The 19,272-nt window shown below is 39.2% G+C and overlaps 1 protein-coding gene across 1 annotated transcript; it reads left to right on the forward strand.

Annotated features, from left to right (window-relative positions):
• Nucleotides 1-4,481: 4,481 nt before the first annotated feature.
• On the forward strand, nt 4,482-18,507 carry ube3d (ubiquitin protein ligase E3D; the record flags this gene model as incomplete). Its single annotated transcript, XM_083897798.1, has 9 exons — nt 4,482-4,573; nt 7,352-7,563; nt 8,043-8,133; nt 9,994-10,219; nt 11,299-11,371; nt 11,461-11,542; nt 13,396-13,504; nt 15,587-15,753; nt 18,327-18,507. The coding sequence occupies 9 exons, from the start codon at nt 4,482-4,484 to the stop codon at nt 18,505-18,507; spliced, it is 1,233 nt and encodes a 410-aa protein (XP_083753924.1).
• Between the last annotated feature and the right edge of the window lie 765 nt (nt 18,508-19,272).

Below are 19,272 nucleotides of genomic sequence, written 5' to 3' on the forward strand. Positions count from 1 at the left end.
GCTCTCTCCCTGACGTGAACACAACCCTCCTGCTGCTCACGCAACTTTGTTCCGCCTGCTAAAAACACAAGCAACACTTCCGCTCCCTTTCACAATAAAGCATGCCTTCAATCCGTGTGACGGCTTGAAGCGTCGACCTTGCATTCACTAATAAATAATAATTAACAGTGTAAAATAATAATAATAATAACAATAATAATAATAAAAATAAAAATAAATATAATAATAATAAAACGAATAATAAACAACACAGTAAGGAAGCATTTGCAATGGAAATTATAGTGTGTCTAGGAAAAGATGAATGTTTTAGTGTCTGTAAAGAAAATGCAGTGAGTGGCAAGAGCAGTGGGAGATGGAGCATTATTACTCTCTGTAGCATTCTGTTAGAAATAAGTGGCTTTCAGTTAGGTTAAAAAGAAGGCATGGGGTAATTAGACTAAGATTGGGGACATTGTGGATATGCCAGTATCTGAAAATTATAGGAAACCACTAAAATGGTCTGTGTCAGTGTGGACAGAATCAGTGTACAACCTGCTGAAGTGTATTATTAGAAGGAGACACAAATGACAGCTGACATGACACCTATAGCATAGCAATGTAACAAATAACTTACACATTCTGATCATGTACCTGTATCAGTTCGGCATAATGCATTAATGCCGAACTGTGCTGGTTACAAATTGTGCTCGTATATGGCTTTGTTATGTATATGGTTAATTAGAATGAGGAATGAAGTGAGACAAGTGTAAGTAATAATAATAACAAAGAAAGTGTAAAACATATTTTAAAAATGTGTAGCAAGTGGAGGATGTGAATATAATTTGAATGGGATCAGTCCTGCACATGAGCAGGTTATATCTTAATGTACTTTTTGCACTAAATGATAATGTTACATTGATACCAAATAGCCTGGATGAAAGCATAATAGATTTATAATTTAGTAAAGGATATCTCCTCATTGCAAGTCCCAGTGTGCAGAAACATTATTCCTTGATAACTGACTTGCAGCATCATTGTATATTTTGCAATATAGTTTTCCTTACAAAATCTTGGGCAGTACACATTATTGCAACAGACGCTGCAGTTTGTGCTTCGTGGATTGCAAAAGGAGTCCTATTTCTGCTTTTCAAAATAAAGTTCTATCGAAAGCGTATACACAACGTACTCAAAAGAAAAGGTAAAATTAGAAGTAAAAAATAATAATGTCAAATAATACATTAGTAAAATGTATCTCAAATACTGTATATAGTGCAGCTACAGTCTTTCATATAGTTTTAATATTGTCTCACTTGCACATTTCTTTGCACATTTTTTTTTACAAAAAGTCAAGACAAAAATTATTTTTTACATATAATCACTATTATATAATATGACATAGTTGTTTTGAGATTTTCTTTTCAGTACGTTGTGATCGCTTTCGATAGGACTATTATGTAGAGAACCGGAAATAGGACTGCTTGGTTTGGGCCGTTTAATTCGAATTGAATAAGGAATTGACGTAAATGAGCGAATATGGGCGCACTTCACATTTAGGAGCGGCATCATTGTCAGTAATGTAGAGAGAGAGACGGAGTTGAAGTTCGCGAGTGGCCGGGAGGCGCATTACATCCGTAGTGGTTTAGCACTACCATAGAGAATGAATGGGAAACGTTTTAGAGAGACGGAGTTGAAGTGGTTACAGCGCCAAAGGCGCGAGTGGCCGGGATGCGCATTACATCCGTATTGGTTTAGCACTACCATAGAGAATGCATTGGAAACGATTTAGAGAGACGGAGTGCTTACAGCGCCAAAGGTGCGAGTGGCCGGGATGCGCATTACATCCGTAGTGGTTGAGCACTACCATAGAGAATGAATGGGAAACGTTTTAGGGCCGTTTAGGACACTCACATTTAGGAGCGGTCGATTTGACCACGGAAAGCCAGGTGACGACTAGCTCGATCATAGTAAGTAGTTTATGCAATATATCTACACCATTTGCTGGTTATCCCTTTATCTATCTATTTATACCCTTTGTCCATTCTTCATTTATGTATTTATTTACATTCAGTAAAGTTCCTGGTAGTCCTAGCAATTGGGAAGCCGTCCAATCATAGAAGGTGATACAAAGAGTGTAACGACGCATTTTATTGGATTCGTGTGCGGCTCCATCAAGCATTGGTGGTTCAGTGGTAGAATTCTCGCCTGCCACGCGGGAGGCCCGGGTTCGATTCCCGGCCAATGCAACAGTCTTTTTTGGATCCAGCCCCGAAATAAGAGCAAAACAACAGAAATACAAGCAGAAATGTCGTCTTACCTTTGCTGTTTATCAAAACAAGTTATTTCCACCGGAACAAAACCAATTCTAATGAAGAACTCCACTTTCCAGCATGCTTTGGGAACAATTCCCGGTCTGATTGATCATTACAGAGCGACATTAGAGTGTTCTGATTAGAGAAGGGCGAATGTCCGCACAAATGCGTCATTTGCATTTATGTCCTTTTGACTCGCTAATGAAGTGATTCACACGCATTTGGTCGGATTCTACCGGTTTAGAGGTTTAAAACCAGACCTCTGTAAATTGTCCTCTGTTAAGGAGTTTGACAGCAGATTACTCAAGAAGTACACAGTAAAGGTACTTGATATTATTGATTGATTGATTGATTGATTGATTGATTGATTGATCAATGATTGATTGATTGATTGATTGATTGACCTTCCTGCAGGTAATCTAGGAAGTACTTAGTTCAGTAGTGTATGAAGGCTTTTTATTCCATGTTAAAGTTGGGTGAAATCGACTTAATCTTGTCCTCTGTAAAGTATTTTGAAAGAGCATTATGTGTAATATTGTCCTCTGTTAAGGAGTTTGACAGCAGATTACTCAAGAAGTACAAAGTAAAAGTACTTGATATTATTCATGCAGGTAATCTAGGAAGTACTTAGTTCAAGAAATTATGAATCTTGGACTACTTATGGGAAATAAGCTTTTTATTCCATGTTAAATTTGGGAGAAATCCACTTCATCTTGTCCTCTGTTAGAGATTTTGACAGAGGATTACTCAAAAAGTACACAGTAAAAGTACTTGATATTATTCATGCAGGTAATCTAGAAAGTACTTAGTTCAGTAGTGAATGACTTTTGGACTACTTATGGGAAATACGCTTTTTATTCCATGTCAAAGTTGGGAGAAATAAATGTAATATTGTCCTGTGTTAGGGATTTTGACAGAAGATTACTCAAAAAGTACACAATAAAAGTACTTGATATTATTCATTCAGGTAGTCTAGGAAGTACTTAGTTCAATAATGTATGAATCTTGGACTACGTATGGAAAAAAAAAGCTTTTTATTCCATGTCAATGTTGGGAGAAATCGACTTAGTCTTGTCCTCTGTTAGGGATTTTGACACAGGATTACTCAAAAATTATACAGTAAAACTACTTGATATTATGCTTGCAGGTAGTCTTTGGAGTATTTAGTTCACTAGTTTCTAGTTTTCTCTTCGTTTGTTCTTCTTCTTTGAGTTTTCTGGCGGAATCCTCTGTTTCGGGGTGTAAACAGTAAAAAAAAACAAAAAAAAAACTTCCATAACGCCGGGGTGTTGTTCGGGTTGTTGCTCTCCGGAGCTGCAGTTGGATGCTACTCAGTCCAGCAGTATACACCTTTAACTACTCACTGTTACTCCCAGTTCTTCAGTGCTGTTTCATTACGCTTACCGTTAACATTAAGGCCACATTAAGCCCAATTTATACTTCTGCGTAAAGTGCTCTGCGTAGCTACGCAGAGCCTCTGCGTCGACGCAGAGACTGTCGAAGAGCCTCTGCGTCGTCTCCGGGTGCACGGAGATTCGCGCACTAGAAAAAAACGTGCGGCTGATTTGACCTGGCAGAGCGAACCACGGCTGGCTTAACCGCAGTAAAAATATTGAGCACATGAAGTAACACCATTATCACCCATGTTAAAATACAGTGGTGTAAATAGGCCTACACACTGGTATAGAGAAATTAGACAACGATGGAGCGAGAGATAAGGTGACTCTAATAAATATTATTTAATTAATGCATTCATTCATTCAATGATTGTTATCTGTTTCAATTTCGGCGAAAATCTCCCAACTCCACTCACATCACATTCCCTGGTATATCCAGTAGAACAGTATTCCAGAAGTACCACCAGAGGAAGCTCATGTACAACACGCCTAAAAATTTAACATGACATAAAAAAATGGTAAATAGAAAAATTTATTTTATTTTGAAACACGTAACCGGATGTGGCCTCTGTCTAACAAAGTCGTACTTCACACCGGTTTGGTATCGTCACGCTGCTGCAGACTTGATGTACCAACATCTGAATGCATGAACCTCTTTAGAAAGGAGATACATTCACCCGTGCGTCCTTTTCTTTCCCCCTGAGAGTGACACACAATCCAAACACACCCAGTTAAACGGAGTTTCGATTATTGGATCATATGTTCACAGATTATCGTTAATATTTACGCTGACTGAATGGCAGACGTGGAGGAAACAGGCACAACACACGTGCTGGAGGTGTTTTTAGAGCTGAGAAAAAGGCTGCAGAGTGGACTCCTCATTGTCGGGTGACTATTATTGTTTTTAAAACGACTTATTTTATTCGGTAACAGTTTGGTAACGTTGTTATCTGTACTGACAGTATTAGTGCAGCTATGCTAGCTAAGCTAAGTAGCTAAGTTAGCATAATAAGTAGCTTCTTCTTTTATGGTGTGTTACAGAAGTTATTATCGCAGTGTTTCATTACTGCATCCTCGTCATCATCATCTCCATCTTATTTTATAACCTTTCTGTGTGAAACACGATATAACGTATAACTAGTTCCCTACTTAATGAACCTGTGCATTGTCAGATATGTGTAAATGAGGCAAATATCTAGGGCTGCAACTAACGATTATTTTCATAATCGATTAATCTCGATTATTTTCTCGATGAATCGAGTAATTGTGTGGTTCCGTAAAATGTGAGAGAGTTTTGAAAAATCTCCATCAGTGGTTTTATCCACAAACCAAAATTATTCAGTTTTAATTATAAAAAGAAATCAATTATCATTACTAAATGACGATTAATGTATTAATTAAATAATAATAGAATCACCATTGGAGCCCTACAACTATACTTATACTATTTTTGCCTTTTCAATTCTTCTTCATTTTCTCTTATTCCATTCCTCTTTTTTATTCATGTCACCTTTCTAATCTGTCCTATTGCTACTGTAAGAAGTGGATTTCCCCACAAGTGTTAAAGTGTAAATAAATTCTAATCTAATCTACAGTCATCTAATCGAATCTATCATTGATGCAGTGTGTAAATGAAACTCTGCCATGGTCACATAATAACCAGAAACTCATGGACTTCTCTCAGTGTATCTTGACTTCACACGGTGAAGTCCACATCATCATAACTTTTAGTTATCAATGCATAATGTAAATAATATATAATATATGTTACTTACATACCTATGTACATAGTATGTACAGAACAATCAGATCAGGCCCAAAGTGATGGGTTGCTTTGCTCCACCTGGTGAAATTTGAAAGTACATGTTTAATAACACTAGATGGAGCTGAAGAGATTTGTCGAGAAGTTGCACTGAATTGTGGGACTCCTCAATATTCGCTCACATTACATAGCTGTGTGTTCAACAACTAAAATAGGATTGGATGTTATGTGAAGAGAGGTTAAGATGAACTGTTATCTCATCTGTGTCTCTCATCGCTTTCAGGATACTTAGAGTTAACAAGTCATGTATACATGACATGGCAAATAATCTGATATGTATGTATGTATTAGGGCTGCAACACATGATTATGTCCATAATCTATTAATCTGTCAATTATTTTCACAATTAATCGAGTACTTGTTTGGTCCATAAAATGTTGACAAAAGGTTGAACTGTGTTTACCAAACCTGGAAATTATGATGTTTTCAAATGTCTCATTTTGTCCACAAACCAAAATGATTCAGTTTAAGGATTTTTTTTGTTAAGTAGAGAGAGAAAAAAACAGAAAATGTTCACATTTAGGAAGCTGAAAAATCAGAAAACTCAATTATCAAAATAGTTGACGATTAAATTAGTATTCGATTAATAATGGAATAATTTATTTATTATTCACACCCCCAGTGTGTATGTACTTGTGCTGGTTTTCTCACTGTTGTTATTGTTATTGTCTATTTTTATATCTTTTTACATGGCTATGAAAAGATGTGAAATTAAACTGATTCAGGGTCTGGCATTTCCAGTGCTCAAATGCAACGACCAAACTGGCAACCAAAACGGTGGCCCCAGTAACAAATTGTCTCTCGTCAGTACTACTCTGCTCTACATTCACATTGATAATATTTATTTTCTGATACTGTGTGAGGCAGAATATTGCATATTTCACCTTTAAGCTGCTCAAACGTAAGATCATCTCCACAACCAATTACAGGGACTGTCAGAGTAAAGTACTGTCCTATAACCGGAGGAGCTGCTCACTTCATTGTTCCCGTCAGCTACAGTGGCCTTCATCATTTTTGTTCAGTCATTACTCTTCACTTTCCTTTAGCCGAGACAGCACGACTCGGCACAAATTGGAGGTCATACGTATGAGTGAAGTGGTGTTTTATTTGTGCAAGTTAATTGTATTTTTAAAAAGGAGTAGAGGAGCAGTATCTGGAGTCACATTTAGATGATTTTGCTTTTACTCAAAAACATTTTTTTCACATTCAACAATGACCGTACCACATGAGATTCATCTCGAGATCCTCCTAAATGCGTGTGTCTTGGAGAAGTTACAAGGGGAGAAGATTGGTTTACTTAATGAGCAGAACTGGGACTATAAACTTACCCAGTAACTCTAGTCCTGGGGTCATAACCTGAGATGACTAATCATTTTTATCATTGATGATTCATCCCTGCAGTTTTCTAATTGAAGATGAGAAACCAGTTTTCCAGTTTTATACATGCATTTTTATTTTTATTGATTAGTTATTTCGCCTTGAATTCTTTTTATTTCACTTTTAATGGACTTTTGTCAGAAATTTGAAAGAAAAAAGAATCAGCAAACTAAAAGAAAAATCCACACCGTAACAATTCACAACAACAAATCTTCGCAGATTATGATAACTGATTTTCATAGTGAAAATACTGAATAAACATTTCATTTCAAACATATTGCTTGTTTTATTCAAGCAACAGACTCAAATCTGTAAAACTGATGAGCAGCAAAGAAAGTCATTACATGTCAGAAATATCATGAACTTGTCATGAACTGATTTGAAAAAAATAGTAGCTTAATTATTGTATAGTGTTGTATATCTTTAGTTCTCATAGTTAAATGCCTGTGTTGCTGTCTGCCCTCCAGAAAAGCTGTAGCCAAGCGTCCTGCTGATGTGGTTGTGACAGGTGGAGATTCGTCGCTCTGCATCCAGACGCTGCGCGGCGAGCTGAACCTGGCTTTGCCAGCAGGAGTCGCTTTGGAGCAGGGCTCCTGCATTCCCACGCCGGCGGGAGAATCCTGTGATAAGGAGCTGCATTACAGACTGCGCATCACTGTTGCACGGAGCCCAGATGAAGGTAATATCCAAGGAGAGAGAGAGGAGACGCATCCAGACATGTGGAAGGTCCCTCTGCGAGGGAGATCAAAGTATTTTTTGGTTGCTATTTAGAGCTTACTGTCTGTTTTGAATTAATTGGAATGAGTCACTTGGTCATCTGAGACGGTGACGGTGTAGATTTTGACCTCAGGATATTCAGAGGCCCTCATGTGATGGTTATTGGACTCACAAAAGTGCTCCCTTTATGTTTGGAATTGATTTCCTGTCTTAAAGTGTTCACTCCTGAGTCGCTGCTCACTTTATCATGTGGCATTTCCAGAATTTTTTTTCCTTTGATTACTGGTGTGAGACAAAACCAAATTAGCCTGATTGCCTGCTCTTGAGCCAAGCAGCCGTCACCAGCCTCAGTATTCTATCAACTTTGTTCTCTGTAATACAAGGTTACTACCCCTTCTCCTAGTGTGGATCATTCATTCTGTTGCCTTTGGCTCTCCACAGAGGCTCCTGTCACTGTGATGGAGACACTCCGGGCAAATGAGACTTATTGCTTCCACTGCCAGAGCTGCATGACCAGGTTGCTGGAGGACAGGTGAGCAGCAGATGGGCGGGGAAGAGCATCAGTGGAAATGTTTGGGTTTTTTTCAACAGGAAGAGGAGCCAAGTGTTTATTTATGGCGTGACCCAGCGGTGGAAGTGATAGTCTGAGGAAGAAAAAATGATGGATGGAGCTAGAGCTGGAGTTCACAAATGTGAGCCTGACTGCGTTAGAGTTATAGAGTCAGTCTGATGTGAAGGTCTGAACTAACCATTTAAAAGAGAGGGGAAAAAAACAATTGTGTTTCTTACCTTGAGGTGGTTTCAGCCGGACAGTTGTATTGTTCTTATTGCCTTCAGCTTGTACTTTTCTCTGCTCAGCAATGTGACATGCTGAAAATTGCAGCCGCTGCATTAACGGGACCCTTGCCCTGCGGCTGGGTTTCTCGGCAATAACCTGAAAAAAGTTGCGCGAAACTTCAAACGGCTCTGGGAAAAGAATGTAGAAATGTCACTGGGGGGGGGGGGTCTGGTGCTCGCAGCAGTGAGGACAAACATTTTCAACAAAATAACATTTGGCCTTCGCATGTATTGCAACAATATGTGCAGTTTTTGAGTGATTAATGTTTGCGTTGCCTGCACCCATCATAAGTTGCCCTCTACAAAATGGTCTTTGTATAATCTGAGACAAACACAGTTTGTCCTAGCGCAGATTCTGCCTTTTATGAAGGTTTTTATGGTCAGCTTGTGTCTTTCCGGGAGGAGCCCATTTTACTACATCACGTTTGTGCTGCCGCGTCGGGTTGTGTTACCTTATTTAGACAGGTGTTTCCATTCATATGCTTTATTTGTATTGAGCGCAGGTGAACAACAGCACAGACTGCAGCCTTCAACCAGAACATTATCAGCGGTATGACACTTAATATGTCATTATAAAGAATATATGTATTTTTAATAATAATTATTGAAAAAAACAATTAACTTTAATTTTTTTTGTATTACTATTATTGATTATTATTGTTGAAATACAAACATTCAAACCTCTGGACAATGTTCTCAGAACATTCTCTTTTATTTGTTAAAAAAATAAATAAAATAAAATATATATATATATTTTATAAAAAAATACAATCAGATGGGAACTTTGTGTGGAGACCACAGAGCAAATACAGGAGAACGTTTGGGTTTTTGGTTCCCTAAGGCTGAGTGAACATTCTATAAACGTTAGTTTTTGGTTTGTTTCTAACTAACCTTAGGAGAACCGTGGGCTAACGTTCTTTTGGCACCTTGAATTCCATTGGTTTTTAATTAATTGGCACTTGCTTCAATCAAGAGCTGCAACTATTATTAAATTCATTGATCAACTATTTTGATAATCAATTAATAGGTTTTTTTGATTATTATTTTATATATTATCTTTTGGAATTAATTTTCTTGTTTCTTTGCTCTATATAACAAAGAAATCATTAAAACTGAATCAGTTTTGGTTTGGGGACAAAGCAAGAAAACAGTCGAGAACATCCAGTTTTCATGTATTGGTAAAGACCCATCAACATTTTCCGGACCAAACACGTACTCGATATAATCAAGAACATAATTGACAGATTAATTGATGATGAAAATAATCATTAGTTGCAACTCTACTCCAACGTGCTCATCACCAGCCACAGGGAGCTGTTTCTGTGGGGTGGAAAAAAAAGCTCTGCTAAACTCACTAAACATTAGTTTACAAGCTCCAAGCAGCTGAAGGACAAGATAAGCACGTAGCTGATGTAGCACAAAGGAGCATTTAGTAACCAGCAATATTTGTGTCCCCATTTTTATTTGTACCTCCTGATTTTCAGAGAACTCTGATCCCTACAGTTTGCACATACACACACAAAAAAGAGAGTTTTCTTTTTCTCTCCCTCTTTAGAGTGTTTAAGCGAGTGCTCCCTCTCCCTAATGGCAACTGGAACGCCCTTGTGGACGACTGGTGTTGCCACCCGGATCCATTCGCCGACAAGAAGAAGTTGCTGCCCAGAGCCGAGGACTGTTTAGTGGGCGACACCTTCCTCCTGCTTCACAGAGACGACAGCTGTGATCAGACTCTCACGGACGAAGTGGGGCACGTCGGCGTCGAGGACAGTCACGATTCAAAGGTGAGTGTTGTACAACAGGAAGAGATAGTTTGGTGCCGTAGACACCAAGATAACCACCTAAAACATACTTACTCCCTGCAGTTGGGATGGACCAAATGGGAAAAACACAAAAGCAAGGAAACATTGAAATACACCACTGTTCAAATGTCTGGGGTTACTTAGAAATTTCCTTATTTTTGAAGGAAAAGCACTTTTGTTCAGTGAATATAACATTAAATTAAATATAAATACACCCTATACATTGTTAATGTGGTAAATGACTATTCTGGCTGCAAACCTCTGTTTTTAATGGAGTATGTACATAGGTGTATAGAGGCCCATTTCCAGTGTTCTAATGGTACATTGTGTTTGCTAATTGCGTTAGAAGGCTAGTGGATGATTAGAAAACCCTTGTGAAGGTTAGCACGGCTGAAAACAGTTTTGCTGGTTCTTTGACGAAAGGGCAAAATTATTATTTTGAATAAAAATCATTATTTCTAATCTTGTCAATGTCTTCACTATAGTTTCTATTCATTTTGCAACTCTTTTGATGACTAAAAGTGTGACTTTTAATGGAAAACAAAAACTTTGTACAAAAAAATTGTATAGGTGACCCCAAACCTTTGAACGGTAGTGTACGTCTGAGGGAAAACATCTAAAAATTTGTTTTTACAATGCATAAACATCATACACGGAGCCTTTGTTGTATTGATATTGAGGAAAGTTATATTATTGTAAGAATTGCTGTGTTGAATTCTAGCCCAGTCCATTCCTGCAGTGACGCAGCACAAAAATGGTCTAAAGATATTGTAATAAAATACAAATAAAAAATAAAAATAGATTTTTAGTGGTAACATAAAAGTATACTCCCCCGCTGAGACGTTGGATCCTCTTATTGCTGCATCAGTGAAGTTTACGTCCTAACACTAACACTATATATAGACGAGTGGATTTTTGTCTGTGCTTGACTGAAACTGAGAGAAATGGAAAAGAGCAGAGGAAGAAATGACAATCTACCTGCCGTACTTCTGTCTTCCACTTGCTACTGAGAACAGCAGTGGTACATTGTTGATTGCTTTTTTTACCTTTGTTCCATACAGAAACCCTGCCGTCGACTGGCCTTTGTCTACTGTAAGAGCTGTTCTTCAGTTCTGGGAGAGGCCATTGCACCAGGTACACACACTGTTCAAATAGATTCTCATTCTTAAATGTCACGTTCAATTCAAGTTGAACCTTTTTTTTTTTTGTCTTACATCTTACAGGGATCCTGAAACTGTACTTCACACAGGTGGTAGTGGAGCCCGCGGTGGGAGACAGGAAGACAGACACAGACTCACTTGACAGGCAGGTTTTTAATACAAGGCTTGAGTGGTGATAATTAGTAAAACTGCTGGCTCTTTCATAGGGAAATTATACAATAAATTCGATCTTCTTTTTGCACTTAATTAAATCAGCGCAAGGACTATAAATCACTTGTTTTTCAGTCAGTGGTCTATCAGTGTCTATAATATTAACCAGGAAAACAGAGCGATGAGCACGTTCATGTTTATTGGCTCTCACAGCAGTGAAGTGCTCTCAGAACTCGATGTCCAACAAAAAATTTCAGGGAATGAGGCAAAACGACATCTGTGTTCATGCTTTTAGTCCTTGTAAAGTGATAAGAAATATATATCCCTTCTGACTTTGTCACCCCACAGGAAAATGTGTAACCACCTTACCAAATTTGAGTGATTAAAAAGTTGCTTAAAAATGGGTTTTAAATGGGACATATTATGCAAAATCAACTTTTTAATCATTTAAATCCTTGTATTTGGGACTCTGGAGGCCCTATCAGTCGGCAAAGTGTGAAAAAGTACTCCGCTTTGTCCGTAAAACATGCGAGAGTGCTGGCAAGGGCGACGGTATTCGAAAACCTGGAAGTCAGCAAAGTCCACGAAAAGTTCTATTCTTGGCTCCACAGTGCAGCACAGAGTCCTACACAAACTTCCAGCCTGAGAGGATTTATCTGTCCGGTGGATACATGTACATATATGACTGCAATGTCTCTGCTAGAGCCTGCAAATTATAAATTTTCGAAATGCTAACTGCTGTTAGCTCCCAGTAGCCTCTGTGGCTGATGTCATTTCCTGTCCCTTAAGTTTTTTTTTTTAAGATGGACCTAAAGAGATACTACTAAACTGAGCGTTCTTAACAGGGCTGTTTTGGCAGGGTCATTGAACTGCTGTAGTGCTTCATCCTTATGGTAATTTGACCAAAGCATGTCACAGACATGTTCATTAGGACACCAGGGAACTAGGTTAAATTGGAGAAATAGGGTATAATATACCCCTTTAAATCATGTAAATTTCAGCTTGCACACTTGTGGGGGAGGGGAAGTTGCACTCGTCAGTCGTAACAAGTAGAGAACCGACATTTTCAACATTTCAGTGGTAGTTTAACGACATATTGCACAGATGCAGAGTTAGTTTAGCAGCAGTGCTCCACCCTCTCTCTCCCCGTCTCCCTCTTTATCAGCAGCACCTGCAGCCTCACAGCAGGAGTCTGCACCTCTTCTCCTCCACTTAATTTCCTCATCTGTAGGATTTTTTTATATAAAGTGACGGAGCTTTTCTGTGTGTTTTTTACCCGAGTGTAGGAGCAGGTGCAGTTACTCATGAGCAAACAGGCAAAGCGTTCATGAAGTGCACCACAGGTTTTTATATCGTTTTTAGAACGCTTGAGGAAAGTTATGAGCTATATTTTTTTAGATACGCGGAAAAATCCTGCACAGACGACTGAAGAGAAACAGTTTTGATTCTTCACGTCATAATTCTTTATTGCACAATTTTTTTCACATGTTCTAAGCCACTATTTTCTCTGAACCTCTGAATTTGCTTTGCAGAGTCTTTAATAATAATAATGGCACTTTCCCAATTTTTTACTTCTGAATTCTGAATCTCTCAAGCATCTGTGTGTTGTTTTATCGACCACGTTTGCAGCTACTGTACATAAACTCAATGACGAGCTGCAATATTGATACCATTTTCTAAATCCTGTGTGAGTCTTATGTGCAAAGGTTTGTTTTTTATTGTGTTAGGTGAGGAAAAAAAAGCATGAAAACCATGTCATCTCGTCAAAGGTCATTGAGTTGACACTCCTGTGTCTGACAGTTGACAGGTTTCAATTCCAAATGTATGAAGGTTGTCTCTTTTGGACAGATCCCTGTTCGTGGAGAGGACAGTCGCCGCCAGGCTGTTGGAGCTGTCCAACACGCTGAGCTCCTTCCACTTCTCCGTCCAAACGCCCGATGAGAAAAACTTCTTACTGGTAAGTGTAATCACATCATCAGAACAAGGTTGCGTAAAATGTTAAAAATAGACCAATCAGTCATTTCAGAAATGGGAACGAGTGATATGTCGGGTTCTTGAGGCAATGTAATGAGCTGATTGACTGTGATTTGTTTGAGGCACGGCCAAGAATTGAGCTCCTTTAAAAATCAGCTTGACATGGATTATTACAAGCAGCTCTTACAAAAGCAACACAAACACTCAGCTGTAATAAAATCAGATTGCACTTGTCTGATGCGTTTATTCCTGGACAGTATTTTAAGAACATGTGTATCTATATATTTTTTTTAATAACCTGTACTGATATGAATGGAACAGTGGGACCATTTGCATGTACACTCTTAGAAATAAAAGTGCTAAGTAGAACCATATAAGGTTCTTCGGCTTGTCCTCATAGGAGAACCCTTTTTGGCTCCAGGTAGAATCTTTCTATAAAGGTTCCACTTGGAACCCTTTTGGTGGGTTCCACCAAGAACCCTTTTAAAACCTTTTATTCAGGAAAGAGGTTTTAAAGGGGTCTCTGGATCAAAATGGTTCTTACTGGAACCATTAGTGTTACCAAGAACCCTTGAAAAACCCTTTCTTCGGGAAAGTTTTTCAGAAGCAAATGGTTCCAGGTAGAACCTAAGCCCTTGTAGAAGGACCCTTTTGGAACCCTTATTTCCAAGAGTGTACATGTTATGCAGACTGTGTTTGTAGCAGAGTTTAAACTAGTGGACATCAAACATGCTTCATTTATTTGAAATTATTATGTGAATTTATACCAAAATGGAGCGAATTCTCATTTAAATACATCATTAAAAACCCTGCGTCACATCAGTGGAGGCCGAAACACTCGTTAGCCCTTTTGTTTAGCAGATATTCAATTTTATTAATTGTACAAACTCCACAGTTGTATGAGAATAGTAATCAGACTGGGTTTTTACATATTTTCTTAAATAAAATCCAGTATGTGGAAATGCATTACCCAAATTGAACATTTTTAAGGTGAAATAATACACAATTGATAATAAAGCACCTGGAATATGTTATGTATGTATAGTGTATATGTTGTATAGCAGGGGTCACCAACCTTTTTGAGATGAGAGCTACCTTAAGGGTAAAAAATAATATGGAGGGCTACCACATTAACATTTTTTTGTTTGTTTACCATTTAAATGATTAATATTATGCATTCAACTGCATACACATTCATTCCAGTGCTTACTCCTAACGATTATCAGTTTTTATTAACAATATCAAAGATATTTTACTGAGCCATCATATGGATACATGCAAGTGAGGTGAAGTGAAGTGAGCGCCCGCGGGCTACCAGGTGCCCGCGGGCACCACGTTGGTGACCCCTGTTGTATAGTATGTGCAACATGTCTCACTTGGGAAGTCATTTTTTAAAACTTTAATAGATAGTTTAGGTTTGTTAAAGTGTGTTTGCATGAGTCAGCGTCTTTCGTACAGCTATGCATGCTCCCTGAGCTGAGAGAGGCTGGAGTAATAAACATTTTATCAGCTTATGTTTTTGTTATTTTAAGAATATACTGGATATACTATTCAAAATGCATGACACACTTTATTCTCCCAAGGGGAAATTTGTGTGAAAACAGTGCCACTTTGGGTTGATGTTTAGAAACAAGCATACTTGATGGATTACTTGTCATTCCTAGTAATCATACGGAATCAACAACATCCCGGCAGGATTTGAGGTGTTGTCACAGTGCATTTAGAATTCAATAAAACTTATTATAATGAAACTATATATACAGTGAGTGTATCTCTTTGTTCGTCTGCCTTTTCTCTCAACTGACTGAGTTTCCTGTCAGTCCCCCACACCAAGGTCATGATGTCAAATCCGCAATTTTGTAAAGTAACAAAAACTTACCCAGCTCAACGCCAGCATCTTATTTTTCTTTGGACTTTGGTGCAGGCGAGTAAAGTATCACCCTGACCTCTGTCGACATGAGTGGCTGCGTTGAGCTTGTTTGACGGAGGATGATCCCACTGGCGTGTGACGCGGAGCATGTGTACCTCTCAAGTGTTAAGTGACCTGTCTCTGCTTCTTCTGCAGCTCTGGCTGCTGAACAGTGACTCCATCATAGCGTCGGTCCCAGAGACGCGTGTCGGGGGTGTGAAGTCTGTCGGCTCCGCTGCTCTTCACAGTCCATCGCCCAGAGCTGCCGGAGCCCTGAAAGTCCTCTATGTTGTCTGCTCCAACCCAGGCCCCCAGCAGAGAGAGTAAATGAAAACACTTCACATGTCCTCCACCTTAGTCCCCCCCCAAAAAACTGCCTCTCCTTTTTTTTTTTTCATGCTTTGTTTTCAACTAACTTCTTAATCTCTTCCTTTCACCTTTCCTTTCCTTTCCTTTCCTCAATCACAACCTGTCTGGGAGGGATGAAAGACTACTTTGTTGGCGAGCAGGTTTTATTTGCTCAGGGTCCCTGCTCAGATCTAATTGCCTGTAATTTGCAAATGAGATTGCCATCAAAGGTGTTTATCATCTCAAAGTTGTCAGTTACATAAGCCGCATTCATGTTTGTTGCACATACAGGGGATGTTGTTTTGACTGGAGTGAAGCTCTGTGTACCTTGCTGTGATGCATCAGTGAGGTGTAGGTGGATGTGCTGCATGTGGTTCTCTACACTTGGTACAGCAGCACCCCTTTGGAGGAGCCTTCCACTCTCATTATTTTCAATGAATCAGCATCAGCATTTTTTTTCCCTCCTCCTCCTCCTCATCTTCCACCCTGAAGTCAGAGAGTGAAGGCAGAACAGGGAACTTTTGTTTTTTCTCACATTTTGACAAGCCCACTGGCTAACTGCGGGAGAAAGGGTAATTAGAGGCAAAGCTCGCATGAAAGGAGAAAGGCTTGTCTCCACTGTCAAAGCAGCGAGAGTCCATTTAAATAACATAATGAACTCTAGAAGCTGAGTGATGCCCCGGTAACTTTCGTGCTGACACAACATTATCCATTTCTACATGTGAAATGGGGCTGCATAATTGATTGCAATGAAATGGAAATTGCAATATTATGACCAAGTGCAATATCCGTAATCGAAACACACAGTAATTAGAATTAATATTAATATTGTGATAAAACTGCAATATGGTGAAATTATGCAGTGCTACGTAAATCCACGAGGCCAAATTTTTGCCGTCCAAATGTGAAAATATGCTTTGTTTTTTTTTAAAGACTCAAAAAGCAGCTTAATCATCGTGATTTGGATTTGTGTGTGTGTGTTAAGATCCCAAAAAATATAAATAGTAACAATTTTCACTACGAAATAATACACATCATGCAGCATTAATATGAAACAAAAATGTATTGGGCTGTGCTGAGTATGTGTGTCCCTGTCTGTGACATGCCACTGTTACCATGGTTACTGCTTGTTTTCACTTTTCACATACGCGTCTCATATTAAACGAGTGTCAATATGCTCATGAGATAGTAAATTAAAAAAATATATGTGGTGCTACACACCCAAACACGTAGATTGGGTTTAGCTAAATGGAGACTATACTACATTGCCTCTCGGTGTGAATATGTGCGAACTGTTGTTTGTCAGCTGTGATCAGCTCCAGATTTTCCCTTGACCCTCAATTTAGAATAGTAGAGACTCTACACCAAGCAAATATTGGCTGATTTAATATTGTCCCAGCTAATTTATCCCTCTCCCTATCCCTTAGCATTTCGTGTTTAAACCTGCTTGAAGTTGATTCCCAGTGTTTCATCATCTATTAAACATGCTCCGCATTAGAGTCTCCTCTGTGAAGTGCTCCACAGTGCAGCGATTGCCTCTGACATCTCTGAAGTTTTGCAAAAGCTAAATGCTGGTCTTACTCACGCTTCTGTCTCCCCCCTCCCCCCTACATAATTTACCATTCATCCTTCATTACTCATCTCTGACATTTTTAAATTAAATGTTATGCCTGGGGAGCCAAATACCCATGACGGTGGCCGTCTTATTTGGCATACAGTCGGCGACAGGCAACTGCAGCCAGCGGTTGCAATGTGTGTTGTTGAAACTGCCAATAATTGGTTGGAGAGTCAGTGAGCCAGTGCCTAAGTGGATTACACTTGTCACTAATGGGAGTGACGCGATTATGAGAAATTCACAGGCGCCATCACAGTCTGCTACAATGGAAAGTAGTAGGGCTCATAGATACGGAAATCCAGTCTAATGAAAATTATATGGACATCCTATTTTTTCCTCTGTACGATTAATTGTAATTAATGATGCATCACATCCTACTCCAAGCACACATGGTTATGATGGAGACTGGTTTGGCTGAAAAATGTCGGAACTCCATCATCTTTGCTAATTAAACAGACAAATCTGATGAAGACCCTTCTTCTTGGGTGGTTATAATTAGCAACGTCTACATGCACGTAATGTAAACAAAGCTTAAGCAGCAGTCTTCCCTCAGTGTGATGTCTTGCGTCGAACTGCCAAAACTTTGAGAAGAATTGCTTTTCTAAGGAAGTGCACAGATGGCTAAATGTCACCCAAACAAACTGGATCAGCGCTGCACACTGACACAGCATCAATCTTTCCCCATCTTGCTTTTCAGCTCAGTCTTCTTGCTCCACACACGCGCACACACTAAAACACTTGCCATCAATCCACTCGTATGTATCGCCGGTTATCCAGTTCACACTTGAAAACGCCTCAATTTAAATGACAGGGGCCTAATGCTTCAACACGAGATGCACGGCAGCTATTTCCAGGCATTGGCCTGATTGCGTAATCACGTGGCGTTTCTCTATAACTCACCCCCTGCTGTGTGTGTGTTGCGTGTGTTTTCAGAATTATGTCGAGTTGGGAGGTCAATGTCATCGGACATCCTGTGGTGCTGCCCCTGAAGGTGTGTGAGGAGCTGCTGCAAGTGATAGATGACAGCAATTCTGCACTCCCTGGGTCGATGCGTCACATGAGATCCTACGAGGTGAGACAGTTGCTGTGTACCGCAAGTGACACCAACACATGATCCCGAAGAACTGCTGACTCTTGGCTTTTTTGATGCATAATTATATCATTTCGGAGGTTGAAATGGCCTTTTTAAACGTAAAGTATGTGAGTTGGGGAGGTCTACTGACAAACATTAGCTTGTTTTTATGGTCAAAAATGTCATAGTTCCTGCACAATGAGCCAGGCTACTGCTCCTCTCAGTCTGCTTCTGTCAGCCGAGCAGTTCTCGAGCTTTTGCACATTAATGGTGATATGGATACCGGTACAATATTGCAAAAAAATAACAGTGTTGCCTGACAGCAAATAGATTGCCAGTTCCTTTCCCGGTTAAAGGCCTTTCTGTTTGCGTGTGTGCATGGCTTTTCTCCAGCTTTTCCAGTTTCCCCCCACTGTCCAAAAACATGCAGAGGTTAATTGGACTAAAAATTCAGCATAGATGCGAGTGTGAGAGTGAATGGTTGCTCATCTCTCTATGTTTGACTCCTGACCTGTCCAGAGAGGAGAGCTTGCTTCATTTGTTAGGTGAAATTTAACAAACTTAAGGAAGGTCCTGTCTGTTTATAAACAGTCCCAGCTGTGTGCACTTGAATATTTATGTTCCATCATCAACAACACGCATTCGGATTGGTACCATCCGCCAGTGAAACTTTAACTTGGGTAGCTCATGTAAAAGGTCACGCTAGCTTCATACTATACTTTCCAAAGATATGATATGATTTAAAGGGGACATATTATGCAAAATCAACTTTTTAATTATCTAAATACTTATATTTGGGACTCTCAT

Source organism: Microchirus variegatus, assembly GCF_963457635.1.
Source record: "Microchirus variegatus genome assembly, chromosome: 1".
NCBI lineage: Eukaryota > Metazoa > Chordata > Actinopteri > Pleuronectiformes > Soleidae > Microchirus > Microchirus variegatus.